At 39.1% G+C, this 21,390-nt stretch overlaps 3 protein-coding genes across 3 annotated transcripts in view; 2 read left to right on the forward strand and 1 right to left on the reverse strand.

Annotated features, from left to right (window-relative positions):
- The first annotated feature begins 533 nt into the window (after positions 1 to 533).
- On the forward strand, positions 534 to 2,517 carry LOC127804282 (GDSL esterase/lipase At5g14450-like). Its single transcript, XM_052341122.1, has 5 exons — positions 534 to 1,024; positions 1,116 to 1,325; positions 1,421 to 1,587; positions 1,705 to 1,978; positions 2,056 to 2,517. The coding sequence occupies exons 1-5, from the start codon at positions 607 to 609 to the stop codon at positions 2,310 to 2,312; spliced, it is 1,326 nt and encodes a 441-aa protein (XP_052197082.1). The 5' UTR covers positions 534 to 606; the 3' UTR covers positions 2,313 to 2,517.
- A 375-nt stretch (positions 2,518 to 2,892) lies between these two features.
- Positions 2,893 to 5,382, forward strand: LOC127804283 (GDSL esterase/lipase At5g14450-like). Its single transcript, XM_052341123.1, has 5 exons — positions 2,893 to 3,139; positions 3,222 to 3,431; positions 3,519 to 3,691; positions 3,783 to 4,056; positions 4,884 to 5,382. The coding sequence occupies exons 1-5, from the start codon at positions 2,893 to 2,895 to the stop codon at positions 5,132 to 5,134; spliced, it is 1,155 nt and encodes a 384-aa protein (XP_052197083.1). The 3' UTR covers positions 5,135 to 5,382.
- A 1,710-nt stretch (positions 5,383 to 7,092) lies between these two features.
- Positions 7,093 to 21,390, reverse strand: part of LOC127803493 (SAGA-associated factor 29 homolog A-like) — a 42,001-nt gene continuing 27,703 nt past the window's right edge. The window contains exons 4-9 of the mRNA XM_052339745.1: positions 12,666 to 12,775; positions 12,393 to 12,478; positions 11,020 to 11,073; positions 8,293 to 8,443; positions 8,085 to 8,098; positions 7,093 to 7,416 (exon numbers count right to left, since the gene is read on the reverse strand). Coding sequence (XP_052195705.1) covers positions 7,311 to 7,416; positions 8,085 to 8,098; positions 8,293 to 8,443; positions 11,020 to 11,073; positions 12,393 to 12,478; positions 12,666 to 12,775 — 521 coding nt within the window. The 3' untranslated portion in view covers positions 7,093 to 7,310. The remainder of the gene's footprint in view (positions 7,417 to 8,084; positions 8,099 to 8,292; positions 8,444 to 11,019; positions 11,074 to 12,392; positions 12,479 to 12,665; positions 12,776 to 21,390) is intronic.

A 21,390-nucleotide genomic window follows, 5' to 3' on the forward strand; every position in this document is an offset into this window, starting at 1 on the left:
AATTTATATTAGGGCTCTTTTGCACACAAATTTTATCGAGAAGATTATTAAAGACGTCAAAAAAATAGAAATGTATTCGTCTAAATTGTAAATTTACAAATTTTATTATTGTCTTGTCCGCCTGCTCTCTCTCCTCTCTCCCTTTTTCATTATTGTTGATCCAATTATCAATTGTCGCTGCTTTTATCTTGTTGATATCACCTCATTATCATCGTTTCGTCGATCATCAATGCAATATTTTTTATGAAGAAAGAATGGAACACTAATCAAACCCGCCGCGGGGGGGGGGGTGATGACGTGAAGATAGCGATGATTCGAGGGTTGCGTTGGCTGTCATGAGAGGAGGGGAGAAAAAAAAGCGGGCAAGGCAATGATATAATTTATAATTTAGCATCTTTGTTTTTTTTTTTTTTTTTTACTCTTCTATAAATTTCTCGGTAGATATGTCGTCCAGCGTAGATTAACCCTTTATATTATTGTCCTCGAGAACGATGAAAGATAAAAAGTTTTGTTGTCGGTTGTTCACAGCAGCAAAACTGGAAAAAAGCAGCGAAGAAGAAGAAAGCAACAAAATCATTACCTACTGTACTGCAACAACAGTCACGCATGTCACTGTCCCAAGTTTGGGAAAGGTCAAGCACGGCCCCTGTCCTATCCTCTGCACATGCTCGCTGCTTCTCATCCCTCTTTTTCCTCGATTATCCTCTTCTTCTACGCCCCCTCTCTAGCCGTTGCATATCTGTGTACTGGGCAGCTCTTGTTTTCTCCACAGACGGCAAAATGGCACTTCCCAAGATCGTGTCGGTGGCCGCCCTGGTGCTGTTGGTTGCGGCCGTCGGAGGGGTGGAAGTCACGCGTCTGCGGCCGTGTGATTTTCCGGCGATCTACAACTTCGGCGACTCCAACTCCGACACCGGCGGCATTTCAGCGGCGTTTGAGCCCATTCGTGCACCCTACGGCGAGAACTTCTTCCGGAAGCCTGCCGGCAGAGATTGCGACGGCCGCCTCATCGTAGACTTCATAGGCAAACACCTTTCTATTAGTTCCTTGGCGCCAATATGAGAATTAAATGCTAACAAATACTTCTCCTTTTGTTTTGCTTTATGTGAATGCAGCTGAGCATTTGAGGTTGCCGTACTTGAGCGCGTACTTGAATTCACTCGGAACTAGTTACCGGCACGGCGCCAATTTCGCGACAGGGGGCTCGACCATTCGGCGCCAGAACGAGACCATATTCGAGTATGGGATAAGCCCCTTTTCTCTTGATATGCAGGCCGTCCAGTTTGATCAGTTCAAAGCCCGAACTGCCGATCTCTACAATGAAGGTCTGGTTCGATCTCTGACTAACCCATCTTAGAAGCGTGCTTCATCGTGGCCTGAATCCCAATTGAAAGTATTTCCTTTTTGAACTAAATTTCAGCCACCGCCGACAGATCCAAGCTCCCAGAACCTCAGGAATTCTCCAAGGCACTCTACACGCTCGATATTGGGCAGAATGATCTGTCCGTGGGGTTTCGGAAACTGAGTAACGATCAGCTTCGAGCCGCAATGCCGGACATAGTTGAGAAGTTTGCTTCGGCTGTTCAAGTATGCATTTGAATTCCCATGAACCGTAAAAGACAAGATCGTAGATATGTTGAACTGACCTCACATGATACATCTGTTGTTGTTTGAACTAACATAAATGTGTTGTCGGCGTGACAGAATCTGTATCAGCAAGGGGCGAGGTCATTCTGGGTACACAACACGGGGCCAATCGGGTGCTTGCCAGTGGCCACCATGTACATCCGCAACCCGCCGCCGGGTTTTCTGGACCAGTTCGGCTGCATAAAGGGCCAGAACGAGATGGCCATGGAGTTCAACCGGCAGCTCAAGGACAGAGTCCGGAAGCTCAGGGCAGAGCTTCCGCACGCCGCCCTGATATACGTCGACGTTTACACCGCCAAGTATGGCCTGATCAGCGACACCAAGAACCAAGGTAACCGAGCCCAAAACCCAGAAACAGAATCCTCCTTATATTATTCCAATCGGCTCAATGGGTGATGTTTCAAACAGGATTTACCGATCCGATCAAGATATGCTGCGGCCATCACGAGAACGACGTGAACGTGTGGTGCGGGCAGAGGGGTGTGTTCAATGGCACTGAAGTGTATGGGGCTTCATGCGCGACTCCTTCCACATACATCAGCTGGGATGGAGTTCACTACTCCGAGGCTGCTAATCATTGGGTTGCCAATCGGATTCTCAATGGATCCTTGTCGGATCCGCCTGTTCCTGTCACCCATGCCTGTTACCAGCACGCCGCCTTATGATTCACAGGATCTCAAAGACTTTTCGTTAGTATTAGATCAAGAGAGAGCGATGAGGAGGGCTTTGGATAAGCCAATTTTCTACATGATTACTTGTCTTCATGCGTTACCATTGCTATACCTACTAGTTGAATAGAACAATGAACATTGCAATGATAATAAAACGGGATTTGCCTGATCCTATTGGGACACCGTTCAATTTTGACCATTTCTTTGTAGGGGTCTAATGGGCAATCATGATATCCTTATTATATTATATCCCTTTTATGATTATCGCGTGAACTATCTTGGAATTTAAGTTGTCATTAGGCTCTTCAAAGTCCAGGCACCACCGACTGGACTAAAGTTTAATAATTTTATCCAATAGTGGCCAAAATGAATGCTGTTTGAACTTTTAAATAAATAGCTCAAAATTTCTTTATTGGCAAAGCATCTTTTCACCACTATAAGAAGAGGAGCAAATTCAATGGTTCACTCAACCACACTAAGAGCACATTGCACTCCTTAATGCTAAGCTTCATTGCCACAAGTAAGTTATAGGTTGAAATTTTAAGATCATAATCACCATTTTGTTGCAGAAAGGATGGAGATTCTGAGACTTACAGTTGCCTGGAGTTTGTTGGTTTGCTTGGTTTTGAGGATGGGAATCAAGGAAGTGATGGCTGTAGAGGCTGATGATATTCCGGCAATATACAACTTTGGCGACTCCAACTCGGACACAGGCGGCATAGCAGCAGCATTTTTTCCTATGGCAGCTCCATGTGGCGAGACTTTCTTCCACAGGCCAGCTGGCCGGGGTAGCGATGGCCGCCTCATCATCGATTTCATTGGTAAGAAACAAGGTCCCTGTTAGAGTTTATGAGTTGAAAAATGTGTGATTTTATAACACCAGATGCATATTTCGTTATGCAGCTGAGCGCTTGAAATTACCATACTTGAGTCCATACCTGGATTCAATTGGAACCAATTTCAGCCACGGTGCAAACTTTGCAACCGGAGGGGCAACTATTAGGCGGCAGAATGAGTCATGGTTTGAGAATGGTGTGAGTCCGTTCCCGCTTGATATTCAGGTCGAGCATTTCATTCAGTTCAAAGCCCGAGGCACATATTTCTACAACCAAGGTGATCCAACAGCTGCAAAACAGAAACCCATCTTCTTAAGTATAATCCTTCTATATATATGGTTAAACTGACCTGTGCATTCTTCAGCCAATGAAACATCCCAGAGAAGCAGACTCCCAAGACCTGAGGATTTCTCCAGGGCTCTTTACACGTTTGACATCGGTCAGAATGATCTTGCTGACGGCTTTAGAAAGCTGACAGCCGAACAACTTCGAGCTGCAATTCCAGACATAGTTAACCAGCTTGCTGCAGCAGTCCAAGTAAATTACTGTTCTTTCAATAAGATGTAAAAAAAGAAAAACTGTGCCACCAACCATGTTATATGAGTGCATTATTGCTCGCTTATGACAGCAATTATACAAAGAGGGGGGAAGAGCATTCTGGATACACAATACAGGCCCAATTGGTTGCTTGCCAGTAGCCGTTGTGGACATCCATAATGCGACGCCGGGCTATCTTGACGAGCAGGGATGTATCAAGAGTCAGAATGACATGGCCATGGAGTTCAATAAACAGCTCAAGGATAGAGTGATCCGACTGAGGGAAGAGCTTCCCCAGGCAGCACTTATATATGTGGATCTATACGCTGCCAAATATGGATTGATCAGCACTGCGAAGAGACTAGGTGATCATCTTCTACTTAATATCTAAAAGATTCACATTAATGTTACACTAAACATTTTCTTTTCACTCTTTGATACAATGGTTTAGGTTTAGAATGCGTTGGACACAATTGAGATGATTTAATCGCATGAAAAGGAAGACCAACAGATAAACAATTAAGACTTGATAAGTATTTATGTTATTTATCTAAAAAAGCTGCACAGAAAGCACAAGTAAGAAAGCAATATTACAGTGTTGAGCCTCATTATAGTAAAACACAGCCTGGTGGCCAACAATCTTATCCCAATACCAAAGTGGTCATGCCATTTACTTCAGGAATAATGCTTTGTCATGACACAATGTGGCAGCACACCCAATGGTGTGCTGCCACGTAGGCGTCATGACTGACGCCTAGCATTACTCTTCACTTCAGTGGCATTTCACACCATAATCTGAGTGGGAATTGATCTATATAATCAACTTCTTGATGTATCTCAACAATAGGACAAACAGACTAACTTGGTTTAGGACCACCCAATATTATATGATTAAATCATATTCTTGTTGCCGACAGGAACTGTCATGTGAGTGTCAAATTGCTGTGGACAGGAATATTCTAATACGGACCTTAATTATAATATTAAGGTAATACAAAATCTTGTTTGCTGCAATCCAAATACCTTCCCTAACCCAGCCTGCCAATTTGATTAGTGCATGCTTATTAAGAGTAGCAGAAGAATAAACATGAGATTCTAATGCAATTTATACACGAAGGTGCTCGATCACTATAACAATCATAGATGGCATGAAGATCTTACTGAAATTTTCACATTCCTTCATACATGACAGGATTTGAGGATCCTTTCAAGATCTGCTGTGGGCAGCACGAGAATGGCATACACGTGTGGTGCGGTAATAAGGCAAACATAAAAGGTACTGAAGTGTATGGTGGTTCTTGTGCAAATCCTTCAACAGTCATCAGCTGGGATGGGGTACACTATTCTGAGTCTGCAAACTTTTGGGTTGCCAGTCAAATAATGAATGGTTCGATGTCAGACCCACCAGTCCCAATTACTCAGGCATACTATAAGCATATCTAGGAGATGAGCATCAGCAGACAGGTATAAGTTTGCAGTATCAAGATATAAGAATAAGATAAAGGGTACAACCAAAAGGAGCCAGAATTAAGATTGAATAACTGAAGTACCATTTCAGAAATGTTGGAAGCATGCATTGATCATACACTAAGCTTACATGAAGTTTGATTATCGGATATCGTTTGTGTGTTCCCCTCCAAACGAATTAAACTTGACAATGAACAAGGAATTTTTTATGCTAGTAAAGGTCTTACAAAGAATAGGTTCATAAGTAAGTAAAAACAATAAAATAATTTACAAGTTAGAATTCATTCAGTCAACCCTATCTAGTTAGACTAAAGCTTGTTAAAGGCACAGAATAAAGCCCATTCTCTGCTTCCGTGAGCATTTTGATAACATTTATAACTTCTAAACATATGCCAACACATATAAGATCATTGAACTCCACGACATAACGAATGCAAGTAATGCCAAGAGAAAGATTTTAACTCACCGGGACTACTAGGTTCAGAAACTGCAATCATCTCGAACCTTCTAAAGAAACTGATTTTCTCAGCAAGCATCTTTCCAGAACAATTGAAGCAAATCAGCAGTAAACGACGCCTCTGAAATTTTGTTTTCATATGCCGTAGTTATGTTATGGAAATGTTTTGCCTTCTCATTTTGTTCCATTGGACCAAATAGAATAGACGCCATGAGAATTGGCTGCAGAGAGCAAACATGCATGTTTTTTACACAAGGCAATCATCCAAAACAACCTAAACCTTGCTTTCCGCACTGGGGAAAAGGTGCTTATAGACAGAGAATTGACAGAGGATTAACAACTACCATTGTTGAAGACTCTGCTAGAATTGGGGACCATAGAAGTAGATTACGGCCTTGAACTCAAAGGGAAAACACACAGAGAGGGTCGCTGCGATGACATCATCGTTTTCCTCATTAACATAGAAAATGTAGGAAAATGCCAGAAAAACCGGTTACAGAAAGTAGCATACGCTGAGTTAAACAATCATAAAACCAAAAATGAATATCAAACCCAATCCTATAAACTCGAAAACCTTTAAGCGAACATGGAGCTGGTCGATTCTACTCACATGTCGCTAAAAGTTAAACATGAACAGCCTGATTCTGTCCCGCATTTCATGGTTAGGGTTTGACCTCTGTGCTTCCGAAGCCGACAACAATTCAAATCTCGCAAACCTCCAATTGGACGTCGTTCATTTTGATCTTTCTTTATTCAATACCCGCCACCTCAACCTTCACCGTCTCTTAACTGTTTTATGCCGTATCAGCCATTGACAGTGACTTATCACTATTAAGTACTTCATTTAGCGAAAATGTTATTTAAATTATCTAAATTTAATATTTTAACTGATAATCTGTTTATTGGTGGCAAAATTTTACTCATCAAATCAATGACTAACAATAAATATGTGTTATGCTAAACAATGAGCCAAAATCTAAAAAAATAAGCTCACAAGCCTATCGAGAATGACTGAAAGATCAAGAGACTAGGTGACTTCAGATTGAGAAGACCAACTAACTTATACTAAAGGCTCGAGTGGCCTTTCTTGAAAGCCTTTTTCGACGTCACCTAGAAACTCTTCCTGAAAAATTTCATAGATCATTCTATCACAAAAAGACCATATTCAGGAAATTCTCATAAAACATTCAAACCTATAAGCTTTTCTCCAGACAGTGCGAAAGACCTTTCCAATATATTATAAATCTTGAGAATCATGATCTCCAGATATTTATTTAAAAATATAAAATAATTATAAAAATTAAAAAAAAATTATAATTTCGTCAGCATAAAAATAATATCTGAATCAATTTAATAAATTTTCCCACAAGTAAAATTAAAATACTGACTTAAATTTGGTAATTTTTTTGAAAATTAATCCAAATTTTTATAAAAAGTTTTATATTAAAAAAAAAAAAACACTCATGAATGCTGAGGATTATATTGTAAAAGCAAAGCTTTATGACAATAAACTATGCGGCAGTATTAACACAAGCAAAGGCCATAGATAACAGTACAAGACGCGTACGATTCTTAGTTAATAGGCCCACCGACAACAATGCTGTGGAACCAACTAAAAATCTATTTTACAAGCACATATATATATATATATATATGAACAGCGTTCGTCGGCGTGGGCGTCACTGTGCGCAGTTCTCATTGACGATGTCCTTCTGGGAGGCTTACCACCCTGTGGAAGGGTACAAACCTCTGAGGCAAAGAACCATCTTCCTCCTCATCGTCATCGAATTCCAACACATAGCTGCCACAGCAATATAAACCCCCTTGTTATAGTAGATATCAGTAAATGCAATTTAAATTTTAAAGCGATAAATCCAACCAGCTTTGAAGATGAAGCATTTGAGTTGAGACAATGATGCTTTGCGTTTCATCATACTGAATTAAGGCCATTCAGAAAAGTTCCAAGGAACAAAAAAAAAAAAAAAAAAACGAAAACATCTTTTAAACTAATGTATTGTTAGGCTCCTAAGGTGGAGCTAGGGTTTAGAAAAGAATTACGAGGGAAGAGAATAGATTGGAGGGGGAAAGCAGAACAGAACGAGAGAAAACAAATGTATCAAGGGAGGACAGAAGAGAAAGAGAGAGAATTCAAGAGAGAAAAATGACCAAAATCAGATTATTAATTCCACAACATAACCCCTCTTTACATATCCGGTAGCTTTATATAGCTACTTCCCCTATGTTAGTAATTTTGTTATAGTTATAGAGTAAAACGGAAAAAACAAACAAACAGAAAATACCAAAACTATCTGCTGCTAACTACTATATTTATTATTATATCCTTGGGTCCTGACATGTATATATTAAGTCATTCGAGAGCTTTGAGCCCTGGATGCATATATAATATAAGATTGTGTTCCTCCTTAAATGATCAATTCACAAATAGAAACAAAGAGCAAAGCTACTTACTCGTCAGTCTTCCTCTGAAATTTTGTGCAGACGGTTGAGAGCATCCCACAATATGCAAAATCAAGTAGTCAGTTTCTGGTTATTCACCACCAAGTTGCAGTATATGGGTAACACTTGATCCAAATGGCCTCTTAGAGAAGGTGGAGAATTGACAGTAAAATGAAAGAACACTCAATCTGGGGTACAATGGAAATGGATGAATTCTTACCTTGTGAGGCTGGACTACAGTTGCTTTATACAATGCAGTTGTTCCTGGATATACTGCCAAAACTTGTTTACCAGGAGGGAAATCTTCAGGGCCTAGGGAATCATTCCGCTTGGGAAAAGGTATAATATGTGTCATCGGCAGCTTATATGTTCTGACATGGGCAATATGAGAAAGAACTCATCGTTATGTAGCTGTGGCCCAGATTAACTGATTTGGATCATGCATTGTCATTAACAACAGGGTAGTCATCTAAGAATAAATCTGTTAGAATGTGTGAGATTTTTCTGATGTGATCTTTTGCAGTTCAATTCTAGAATTTATGATGAAGAAATCTAGTGTTAGTTGTGAATGTGTGTATGTCTTTAAATCTAGGAATGTTGTCTAAATAAAGAAATGCTTTAGTTGTTGTGTTAGGTACATCTTGTCAGGTGCAACCATATATAGCAGCCTTTGTTAATGAAAAAGTGAGAGAAAAGTGTGTTGAGTTTTGTTCTCTCAATATCTTTTTGAAATTCTGTTTTTTGTAAGTTGTGTTTACTGTGTGTGAGAGAGGACTCCAACATGGTATCAAAGCTGTTTTCTTACGGGTTGTGGGTATAATCTCTTGTTTTTTGCTTTATTCTTGGGGATTAAACATTGTGTGTTTGAGAGAAAACAAGTCAGCCATCCTTTCACTAAACCAAAAATTTGAAAGTTGTTTGTTATGGCATCAGGAAACTTCTCTGCAGTTAGTCCTCCAGTTTTTTTCTGGTGAGAATTATCAAATGTGGGCTATTAAAATGAAGACCTACTTGAAAGCTCTCAACCTGTGGGATGTAGTAGAGCAACGAGCAGCACATGTTCCACCTCTAAGAGAAAATGCTACCTTGAACGAAATCAAGAAGCATGAGGAGCAGGTTACCAAGAGTCCCAAGGCACTTAGATGCCTTCATTCTACAGTATCACAAGTTATTTTTGCAAGGATAATGGCCTGTGAAACAGCAGAGGCCTGGGACAAGTGTGTTGAGTTTGTTAATGAAAAAGTGTGTTTAGCAGCCTTTGTTAATGAAAAAGTGAGAGAAAAGTGTGTTGAGTTTTGTTCTCTCAATATCTTTTTGAAATTCTGTTTTTTTGTAAGTTGTGTTTACTGTGTGTGAGGGAGGACTCTTAACAAAATCACTTCACAAGAACAATGGATGCAAGACAAAGAAGACCTCAACCAATCCTTGGATCCCACTAAATGGCATCAGCAACATGAATTTTACCTCATTAATCATCTCTATCCACAACCATACCTTCTATAAAGTTATTATATCCCATGTTATGCCTACTAGTTACCCACTCTCTTCACAAGTGTGCTTACCTTCCTCAACCTCTTTTGCTGCAATTTTTTTTATTCCATACACTCTCCTCACGAGTGTATTTATCTATCTTTCTTCTCATCTATCTAGATCAATTTAACAGTGTCTCACATATTTTATCTTAAAAAAAACCACTGCAACCTTATTTTACAGATAACTCAATTCCTAATTCTGTCTTTTCTTATATCTTGTATATGTTGGCATTAGCTGCCCAACGTTCCATGACATAAAACAAGAAATCAAACAAATACATAGGTCGATGCAGACTAGTTTAGGAATAACAAGCAACATAAAACAGAAAAGCTCAACCCAGGTGGTGCAAACACCCCATTGGTGAATGCCATCTAAATCGTATAATCCTTGAATCCTAAGCATTTTAAAAAATATGGTAAAATTCCATTTAGTCACATGTTTTCTTGGTCAATCATGTGGATTACCACCTCGCCATTTCAGCATTCTCAATATTTTCAAACATCTTCGGTGACAAATTGATTGAGTGGTATCAATTGTTTGAGAGCAGAAATCAAACAATCTCTTGAACATGCTTAAATGATAAAAATTAGTCTAAGATTGTCTAATCCACTTATGTTCATTTCCTTGATTATCTATTACACCACAATAAACTTAGAACAGGCAGAATCAGCCTATACAGATCAATACACAAGAAAATGCTATTCCCTGTACCATATAACAGGTTTAAAACATATTGACTGGTATAGACCAATATTAATAGCTAGGTTTTGAATCAATGATTCTCCTCAATATCCCCAACAATATAGGATCAGAAATAAGTTTTGCCAGTAAAGGCAATATAGCATAGTACAAAGAACATAGAATGGCAGTAGAGAAAACAATGTTTGTCCATATACATCTCCAAAGACCGCCTGGCCTCCATTATTAGTTAATGTTCTGAAGGCTAAGTATTAACAGTTGTGTTAAAAAAAGAAAACAAGTAGCCTTGTTCAAACAATAGCATGTGAACACATACACCATGGACATGCAGAGTTCAATGGCATCAGTGTCTAACAATTGACCACCCACACCAATGCCCTTACAAAGAACAAGTAGCTTGAACAGTAACAACCTATCCTAAAAAGACCAGAACAATAACATAACACACCATGCCTTAATCATACAAGAGTGAAGTTACCATGCAAAAAATATGAGGAAACAACTCACAGACAGTAGAATATGCCAAACAAATACAAGAAAACAGATTTCCATTATCTTCACATGTAACTCATAAAGTAATCATCAATTAGCTATCCTGAAGTGCATATGTACCAAGAAGTTTCTGAGGATGAATGTTATATGGGACGGGGCAATGAATTTCCAATAATTTATAGAGGCCAATACTCAGTAATCCAGGAAGTCAAACAAAAGTTACCTCTGGACACCACCCTCTTCATCTTCACCAGGGTCCTCGTCAAGTACTTCAAATCTGCATATGGAGATAAATAAAATGATGACTAAGTATACCATAAATAAAAGTAAAGGAGTTTTACACTCTTAATTCTGTTGTGTCATATAACAAAAAGTATGGTTGGTTATTTTCTCTTCCCACATAGAAACAGTAATAAAATAATTGTTGCCTTACTCAAAAACCAAAATTTGAATTTCCATGTTTGTAAAAGATACACAGTCCACACCCACTAGCAGAAGACAATTTTCCTTCACCCAATCAAAAACTAGGAGCACAGACAATCAAAGCCTTTATTTTTTGTTCCAACTCCCACAGCTGCACCGCATGACAGAGGCCGAAAAGAACAAAGAAGGACATGCATGCCAAAATAATCTTTTCCTTAAACATAGTCATCAAAACTGTACTAAGAAAAAGGTTCACTAGCCCATGTCTGATCTAAATGGTCAGATTCTAGCACTCTGATCCTAGTATTCTGATAAAAGACCCATACAATTCCATTACCAAAGACGGAATAAGCAAGGGCAGAATAATGATAAGGGAAAGGGAGAAAGCAACAAAAGTGGTTAAAGGGCAATATGGGTAGAGCAAAGCAGGTGGCATGTGCGGACAACAGAATCGGTTAGAGGAGCATAGCTGGAACAACATATAAATAGGAAAGATGGTAGAATAGAGGCAATTTTTGGAGTAGTGGAGATATTGGGAGAGTGTAGACCTCTCGAAAGTCCACTTTCCTTTTCATTTACATAATTTTCCAGTTGCAATTCTCTCCATTTTCAGTAAACCAAGATAGATTATCTTCAATAATCTATCATATTCCTTGCTTCAAAAGGTTCATAAAGCTTTGGAATCAGGACACATTACAATAGATAGGCCGGGTGTAATAACAGGTTAAACAATGTAGTGGTCTTGCTGCAAGGTGGTTTGCAGGATACTACTGCAAGTATCCCTTATCAATAAAATAAACGAACACCCCTATGGAGGTGGGGCTAAAACTATAAGCCAAAAAGTTACTGACAACAAAAATTGGAATCAAGCTAGCTTAAAGAGAGTTTTTACTCTCACTCAAGTAATCATATAATAACTACTAGTTATAACTACTTCACTAGAATGATATACACGAGTAGAAATGTTATTTGATTTTTTGGAGAAAGTCAGCACCATTACAGACAATTGAAACAGGCATGTAGCCTACCCCACATAATGATAATAAAGGCTTGGTATGTTGTTGTTGATGCTGTTGTCTACTATGTGAGTCTTTCTCCATGGCATTAAGATCAAATTTCACAGGTACTTTAGTCCTCAGTGCCAAATGGAGAAGACAGTGGAACAACACTTACTCTCTAGTTTCCCTGTCAAAATGAATAACCTTAACCACGAACCACTCATCTTTCTCGGCATTTTCTGGTGTGACCCTAGCTGCAACCTGAAGAACACAATAAATGTGTAGAGATATAAAGTTAATGTGCACCCAGCCCAAAAAAATTACACTTGATCTGCTAAAGAACAAATCAATAACAAAATAGAAACATCTTCATGCCTAGAGCAGTAACAAAACTAGAGACTGATTATAGAAACACAAGATGTGAAACAACTTGGAGCTAGATTATTACTTGATCACCCTTCATACTGGCAAGAGAATCCAGCTGGCTTCGCATTGATGGAGAAAGCCTTGAGATGTCTGAATCAGCCTTCATTCGTTTCTTTTTCTGTTCATTACCATCTGCAAGTGCATAATTACCAGAGCTATAAAAACATCAAGTATGGAAATGAAACAGAACAGAACCATTGATGCAATTAGGGTATGAAATGCACCTTTTGTACTCACTGACCTAGATGTGCAAGTAACCAAAGAGCATTATGTTGGAGAATCTGGGTGACAGCAATATCTTAGTATTTATTCTTTCCTATTGTAATAAATTGACAGCTTAGGAAATCTTTCTAATTTTCTCAGTCAACCTTCTAGATTAGGAAACCATGTAAATATTACATTCTCCTAGAATAGGAAACCTGTTCTGTATATTCTTCAGCATCGTAGATTAGGCAATGTTTTTCTGTAAATATAGCAGAGAGATCAATGAAATCAGTGAGGTGAATTTATTCTAAACCCTATTTTGTCAATAGTATCAGAGCCTGGTTTTACCTAGTTTGGAATAACCAGACACTATGGCGGCCTCCAACCCTGAGAATGCAGTCCAGACAACTGCAAAATCCTCTATCATTTCCTACTCACCATCAGCAACCATCTCACCTGTTCCTCTATCAACCGACAGTCATACCTTGCAAATTACTCAAAATAGATTGAACGGAAAAAATTTCCAATGGTCTCAATCTGTTATTTTGGTATTCAAAGGCAAAGGCAAGCTTGGTTACTTGTCAAGAGCAATTTCGACTCCACCAAAGGATACAACAGATTATCAAATATGAGAGGTAGAAAATTCTATCATCATGGCTTGGCTTATTAACTCGATGGAGCTAAAGATTGGACAAATCTACCTGTTTTACAATACTACTAAAGAAGTCTAGGAGGCAGTTCAAGAGATAACTCTGATCTTGAAAACACAACATAGTGTTTTGAGATTAGATCTACTATTCATATCACTAAACAAGGTAATGTTAGTGTTACTAAATGCTATAATACTTTGATAGAGCTATGGTAGGAGATGGATCTTTTCTATGATCCAAGTTGGGAATGTCCTATTGACAGCCAGAAGTATAGTAAGCTGTTGGAAAAAGAAAGGATTTTTGACTTTCTTCTAGGGCTCAATGCTGATTTAGATGAAGTTCGTGGCTGCCTACTTGGGAAGTATTTGCAAAAGTCAGAAGAGAAGAAAGCAAAAAATGTGTGATGCTCCATTCGTTTGTGGACCCAAGTTCCAGCTCTACCCTTGCTATAGTTAAGCGTGAAGAACAACCTAGGGATAAACAGTGGTGTGAGCACTGTAATAAACCCTATCACACAAATGAAACTTGCTGAAAAATACATGGGAAGCTAGCAAATGGAAAGCCAAAGAATAAAAAGGAGAAAGAGCAGCCAGCCTATACCACAACAATTACTCCCACACCGGAAAAAGGTACAAACTTGAACCTGACTACTGAGCAGCTAGATTTCCTACAGAAGGTATTGAGCAGTACCCATCTGGCAAAGGGGTCAGACACCTCAGCCACTAATCCCATAGTCTTTGTGGCCCAAAAAGGTAATCTGAAATACTCATTATCTAGAAAACTGAATGAAAATTGCTAGATCGTAGACACAGGAGCATCTGATCATATAACAGGGTCTATAACTACAATAAACCAACTTCAACCTAGTGATAAGGAATTGACAGTCTTGATGGTAGATGGTACTATGTTATCAGTTATAGGACAAGGGACTGTTTATGTGTCTGGTTTGTAACTTAAATCTGTTCTATATGTGCCTAAGTTGAAATGCAATTTGTTGTCTGTTAGTAAGCTAACTAAGGACATGGATTGTATTGTGATCTTCTTCCCTTCTCATTGAATATTTCAAGACCGGTCTTCGAGGAATATGATTGGCATTATTGAGGAAAAGGATAGGCTCTATTATGTTTCAAGAGATGATGCTTTTCTAAGACATCAATTACCACATAAGCTTTCTCTCATTGTTGTTTTTTATTCTGATATTATGTTGTAGCACAAACGCCTTAGTCATCCAAGTTTCTCATATCTAAGACTTTTGCACCCACATTTGTTCATTAATAAAGAGAGAGTGTTTTTCAGTGTAAACATTGTATTCTTATCAAACAAACCCACAACAATCACCCAATCCATCCTCACACGCCTTCCAAGTCCTTTTAGATTCATAGTGACATTTGGGGACCTGCACACATTCCAAATTTGTCTGGTGCACGATGGTTTATCACTTTTATTGATGACCATACAAGAGTTTGTTGGGTATATCTTATGAAATAAAAATCTGAGGTGTGTGTTATTTTCCAAAGCTTTCACAAACTTATTCTTACTATGTTTCAGTCCTCTATTTGTATTCTTAGGACTGATAATGACCGTGAATATTTTTCTCATCCCTTCACCCAATACCTCACCACTCATGGGATTTTTCATCAAAGTACTTGTCCCTACACACCTCAACAAAATGGAGTAGGTAGGAGGAAAAATCGTCATTTACTTGAAGTTGCTCGCTCCTTAATATTCACCAGTTATGTTCCTAACAAGTATTGGAGAGAAGCTGTCCTAATAGCTTCTTACCTAATAAACTGGTTACAGTCCAAAGTCCTCAACTACCAAACTCCTTTGCACACCTTTCTGGCCACATTCCCTCATGTTCAACTCTTAAGTTCTCTCTAAAGTGCTTGGTTGCATTGTGTATGTTCACCAAGTCAATCCTACTCATCACAAACTTAAGCCAAAAGCCCTAAAATGCATTTTTGTTGGCTATTCTCCTACTCAAAAGGGATACAAATGCTATTGTCCACTCTCACAAAAGTTCTATGTCTCTTGTGATGTGACCTTGGTTGAAGACAAATTCTTTTACCCAAGTGCTTCTATTCAGGGGGAGATATTAAAGGAAGAGTGTCATTGAGATCCCACAATTTCTATGCCTATTTCACTTCCACCTATTTTTCCTTCACCTTCTACAAATTCTGACCTAACCCAACCTGCTGCTCTTGATCTCACCCAACCAGCTACCCTTGAACAGCCCAAACCAGCTACTCTTGACTTAACCAAGCCTACTGTCTTTGCCCCAGTCCACCAACTCACCCAACCAGCTGAGCTAGTGGTGACTAGTCAAGGAGGAGGATTAGACTCAAAAAAACCTATTGTGGTTTATTCCAGGTAACCCAAAGTTCCTGCTCCTCAACTCAACCAATCATTGGAACCTGGTCCATCAAGAGAGGAACACACTGAGGTTGACAATGACTTGGTTATCCCCACTGCTCTTCGAAAGGAGGTAAGGTTCTGTGTTAAGTATCAAATTTCTAATTACTTAACATACTCTAGACTGTCTCCACAATTCAGGATCTTTACCATAACAGTTGATAGAGTAGCTATTCCACAAAATATTCAAGATGCTTTGAAAGATCCAAAGTGGAAGGAAGCTGTTATGGAAGAAATGAAGGCGTTGATTGGAAACCATACATGGGATGTTGTAGAATCCCCCAAAGACAAGAAAGTAGTGGGATGCAAGCAAGTATTTACCGTCAAATACAAGTCAGATGGGAGTATAGACAAATGTAAGGCAAGATTGGTAGCTCAAGGGTTCACACAAACCTATAGAATCGATTATGAAGAGACATTTGCTCTTGTGGCAAAGCAAAATTCCATAAGAGCATTGTTGTCCCTTCTTGTTAATTTGGATTGGGAACTATTTGAGCTAGACATCAAGAATGTTTTTCTCAATGGTGAATTGGAAAAATAAATTTATATGAAGATTCCACCAAGTTTTGAGAAAGGAGAAAAGGTTGGCAAAGTGTGTACGTTGTATTATTAGAAATCAACGAGTGGATTCCTTCCTATTGTGGTTTCTTTCATGTTATGCATTGTTGATTCCTAGCGGATTACTTGTTGCTTATTGGTTCTAATTTGATTTCCTTGTATGTCACAATTGTAGTATCTTTCCTTTGATGTACATATTTCCTAAGTTAGTTTAGGAAACCTTCTCTCATTAGGGAATTGCCTATTCTGATTGATAGGTGTGCATATATGTTGTATTTTTACGTTGAATAATGATAAGATTGGACGATTTCTTCTTCTTTCAACATGGTATTAGAGCCTTAGGTGCCATCAACGAACTAGGTTTTCCCTCGATTGTTCATAGCCGAAATCTTCTTTGATCCAATCTTCTTCCACAAACCTAAGTTATGACAGAAACAGTAGAGTCTGGTAGCACCAATGAAGTCCCATTCTCGAGCAGTTCTGGTAGTAGTGTGGTCACCGGCGATGAGTTGCAGAATATTCAACCAGCCTTCAAATTAAATGGAAAGAATTATCTCAAATGGTCCCAACTCATTAGGACATTTTTGAAAGACTAGGGAAAGTTGAGCCACTTGCTTGAAACGAGACCGAAAGAGAGTGATCCAGCATTCACCTCCTGGGATGAGGAGGATTCTCTAGTCATGTCCTGACTCTGGAACTTGATGATTCCAGAAATTAGTGACACATTGATGTTTCTTACAACGACTAAGGAAATTTGAGAAGCAGTGAAGATCACCTATTCGAAGGTAAATGATGCAGCCCAAATATATGAGATTAGAACCAAGGTAGCAGCCACTAAACAAGGCACTCGATCCATAACTGAGTATGCTAACTTGCTGCAGACCTTGTAGCAGGGATTGGATCACTATCAATGTATCCAAATGAAGTGCAGTGAGAATGCTGCCATTCAAAAAAGGTTTGTGGAGAAGGAAAGAACTTTTGATTTTTTAACTGGACTAAATGTGGAGTATGATGCAGTTAGAGTCCAGATTCTTGGCAAAACGGATTTGTCTTCCTTGAATGAAGCAATATCCATAGTGCGTGCGAAGGAAGGAAAAAGAGGAGTGATGCTAGAGACCAATCACATGGAGAACTCAGCCCTTTTAACTCTAAAGGGTCTTGGGCAAGAGAGATGGGCTAGAGAAGACAGGAAGACCATGGATCCAAGTAAAGCCATAAACAAGGATAACTTGTGTACATTCTGCAAGAAACTGAGGCACACCATTGACAAATGCTGGAAGCTTTATGGGAAGCCAGCCAAAGGTGGACAACAAAAGGGGCAGGCCTTTGTGGCTAACAGTCAGCAGGTTCCCTATGCTGTCAATAACTAACAGGTTGTGGAAGAGAAAGCTCCAGAGCAGGCTGAATTGATGGAACTCAACTGGGAGGAGATAGAGAAGCTGAGGAACCTACTTGGGACTCTTGAAAAGAGGTCGGGGGCAGGTACTTCAAACCTAGCCTTCACATGGATAACTTCTACTATTTTTAACTTTACATGATTCAGATTTAGCCCTAAAAAACACATGGATCCTTGATTCCGGAGCCACAAATCGTATGACACCTTTCTCACACAAATTTTTATCCTACAAACCATGCCCAAGCACAAAGAAAATTGTATTGGCAGATGGTTCTCTAACTATTGTAGCTGGAATAGGGGATATTCATATAAACAGCAAATTAACCCTGAAAGGTGTTCTTCATGTCCCTAAACTTTTTACCAACCTGGTTTCCATTAAAAAACTAACCCATGATGTTAATTGTCGTGTCATCTTCTATCCCTCATTTTGTGAATTTCAGAAAAAGGACTCGAGGAATATGATCGGGCATGCTAGGGTGAAGGAGGGACTTTATCATCTTGAAGATTCTAGTCGACAAATTACTAAGAAACATTTTTCGCCTATATCATTTTTAGTTAAATCCAATAAGGATGTACTTTAGCTTCATCATTTTCACCTAGGGCATCCATCCTTTAGTGTTCTTCAATTTATGTTTCCCTCTTTGTTCAAAGGGATTAGATATTAGGGATTTCCATTCCAATGTGATGTTTGTCAACTTGCTAACCATAGAAGGGTTTCATTCCCTCTCAATAATAATAGAAGTTCTCTTCCCTTTACTCTAATTCATAGTGATATATGGGGTCCTTCCCCTGTTACTAATCTATCGGGTGTTCGGTGGTTTGTGTTGTTTGTAGATGACTACACATGAGTGGTGTGGCTATATCTATTAAAGGTCAAATCATAAGTAAGCACCATCTTTCCAAACTTCTATACTATGATCAAAAATCAGTTTGGAGCTAAAATAAAAAGGGTTAGAACAGATAATGCTAAAGACTTTTTCAACCAAACCCTATCTAATTTTTTTCCAAGAGAAGGGTATAATCCATGAATCATCTAGTGTCCATACCCCTCAGCAAAATGAGGTAGCTGAGAGGAAAAATGGCCATTTGCTAGCTGTTACAAGAGCCTTGCTCTTCCACAATAATGTCCCTAAACATTATTGGGGAGAAGTTGCTTTGACAACTACCTATCTTATTAATAGGTTACTTTCTAGAAGCCTTGACTCCAATAGTCCAATTCAGCTCCTTTCTAAGGCTTTCCAGGGTTCATGCCTCATAATGGTCTTTGTGCTAAAGTATTTGGTTGCCTACTTTTTGTTCACAATCACTTACCTAACAAAGGGAAATTGGATCCTAGAGCTCTCAAATGTATTTTTGTTGGGTACTCCTCCACACAAAAGGGTTATAAATGCTTCCATCCTCCATCCAAATTTTTTTTGTCTTAGCCGATGTGAGTTTTGTGGAGGAGAGTTTGCACTTCAATAATGTTTATACTCAGGGGGAGACTGAATTCTCGGGAGGCAATGATAGAGAATTGTTTCTTCCTCTCATCACTCTTTACCTCATCCAAAGGATATCCCATAGGATTCTCTAAATATGATACCTAGGAAAATATTCAACTTGCTTCTAATCCACTAAAAGTATATTCAAGAAGGAAAGTTTCGAATCATCAACCTGAGCATGTTGATTTATCTGAACCAAGTCCAAATTCTGACCCTATTTCAACCCCTATCTAGCCTACGAGCTATCCAGATCCAGCTACACCAGACCTTGTTTCCCAAACCCATCAGCAACCTGAACCTGACCTTAATGACCTTGACATCCCAATTGCCCTCAAAAAGGGAACTCGGGCATGTACCAAACACCCCCTGCATCTGTTCTTTACCTACTCCAATTTGTCCCCTACACAGAAACCCTTCCTAACCAACATTAATTCTATTCCTATCCCAAGGACTCTGTCTGAAGCATTAAGTCACGATAGTTGGAAGGATGCCATGAAGGTTGAGATGGTTGTAGTTGAGAAGAACAAAACCTGGGAATTGGTTCAGCTACCCAATGGGAAGCAAGCTATTGGGTGTAAGTGAGTGTTTACAGTAAAATATAGGTCAGATGGGTCCCTAAAAAGATATAAAGCTAGGCTGGTTTCTAAGGGCTATAACCAAATGTATGGAGTGGACTATCTTGAGACCTTTGCCCCGGTAGCTAAGATGAGCACTGTCAAGCTATTATAGTCATTAGCAGATATGTTTGATTGGCCTCGATCTCAATTTTATGTAAAAAATGCCTTCTTACATGGGGATTTAGAAGAAAAGATTTATATGGAAGTCTCCCCTGGATTTAGGTTGCAAACACAAGCTGGGAATGTTATGTGCAGACTAAAAAAGGCTCTCTATGGACTAAAACCATCCCCTAGAGCCTGGTTTAAGAGGTTTGCCAAGATTATACTTGGATTAGGCCATAAGCAAAGTCAAGGTGACCATATCTTGTTTGTTCACCATTCGGTTTTAGGGAAGGTGACAGCTCTTTTGGTGTATGTTAACGACATTATAGTCACCAGTGATGACAAAGAAGGAATAGAACAATTAAGGGGTTGTTTGGCAAGAGAGTTTGAGATCAAGGAGTTAGGGAAATTGAAATACTTTCTAGGCATTGAAGTGGCTTGGTCTAAGGCAAGAATACTCATTTTCCAATATAAATATGTGTTGGGTCTCTTAATTGAAACGAGAACACTTGGTAGCAAGGCAGTTGAGACACCTATTGACCCAAACCATAGAATTGGGACTGATTCAAAAGTAGGGGTAGTGGATAAGGGTTCACATCAACGGCTAGTAGGGAGACTTATTTATTTGTCTCATACTCGACCAGACATAGCCTATGTTGTGAGTGTGACTAGCCAATTCATGCATGATCCTAGAGAAAGCCATCTCAAGACTCTACACAGAATTCTCCACTATATTAAGAGGTCTCCAAATAAGGGTATTCTGTTTAAAAGGGCTGGAAACTTGTCTTTAAAAGCATTCACAAATGTTGATTATGCTGGGTCACTTATGGATAGAAGATCCACCTCAGGCTATTGCACCTTCTTGTGTGGAAATCTTATTACTTGGAGGAGCAAAAAACAGAGTGTGGTGGCAAGATCAAGTGTTGAAACTGAGTTTAGATCTATGACCCTAGGTATTTGTGAACTTCTTTAGATGAAAATTATTCTAACAGATTTGAAAATTCAGTGGTCAACCCTTATGAGACTTTATTGTGACAACAAGTCTGCCATAAGTATCGCCCACAACCCGATTCAGCATGATAAGACCAAACATGTGGAGGTTGATAGACATTTCATCAAGGAGAAGCTTGAGAGTGGAGTGATTTGCACTCCCTTTGTTCCTATTAGTGGACAGTTGGCAGATGTTTTAACTAAAGACTTATCTGGTCATATTTTTCACAAGATCTTGAGCAAGATGGGAATGCACAATATACACTAACATCTTGAGGGGGAGTGTTAGAAATCAACGAGTGGATTCCTTCCTATTGTGGTTTCTTTCCTGTTATGC

The sequence above is a fragment of the Diospyros lotus genome, chromosome 6, assembly GCF_014633365.1.
Source record: "Diospyros lotus cultivar Yz01 chromosome 6, ASM1463336v1, whole genome shotgun sequence".
Lineage (NCBI taxonomy): Eukaryota > Viridiplantae > Streptophyta > Magnoliopsida > Ericales > Ebenaceae > Diospyros > Diospyros lotus.

Bases quoted from the DNA above. Each gene is read 5' to 3' on its own strand.
- LOC127804282 (XM_052341122.1), top strand. From the start codon at position 607: ATGTCACTGTCCCAAGTTTGGGAAAGGTCAAGCACGGCCCCTGTCCTA. The intron at 1,025-1,115 runs GCAAACACCTTT...ATGTGAATGCAG, and splicing joins CCTCATCGTAGACTTCATAG to CTGAGCATTTGAGGTTGCCG. The intron at 1,588-1,704 runs GTATGCATTTGA...TCGGCGTGACAG, and splicing joins AGTTTGCTTCGGCTGTTCAA to AATCTGTATCAGCAAGGGGC.
- LOC127804283 (XM_052341123.1), top strand. From the start codon at position 2,893: ATGGAGATTCTGAGACTTACAGTTGCCTGGAGTTTGTTGGTTTGCTTG. The intron at 3,432-3,518 runs GTGATCCAACAG...TGCATTCTTCAG, and splicing joins CACATATTTCTACAACCAAG to CCAATGAAACATCCCAGAGA. The intron at 4,057-4,883 runs GTGATCATCTTC...CATACATGACAG, and splicing joins CAGCACTGCGAAGAGACTAG to GATTTGAGGATCCTTTCAAG.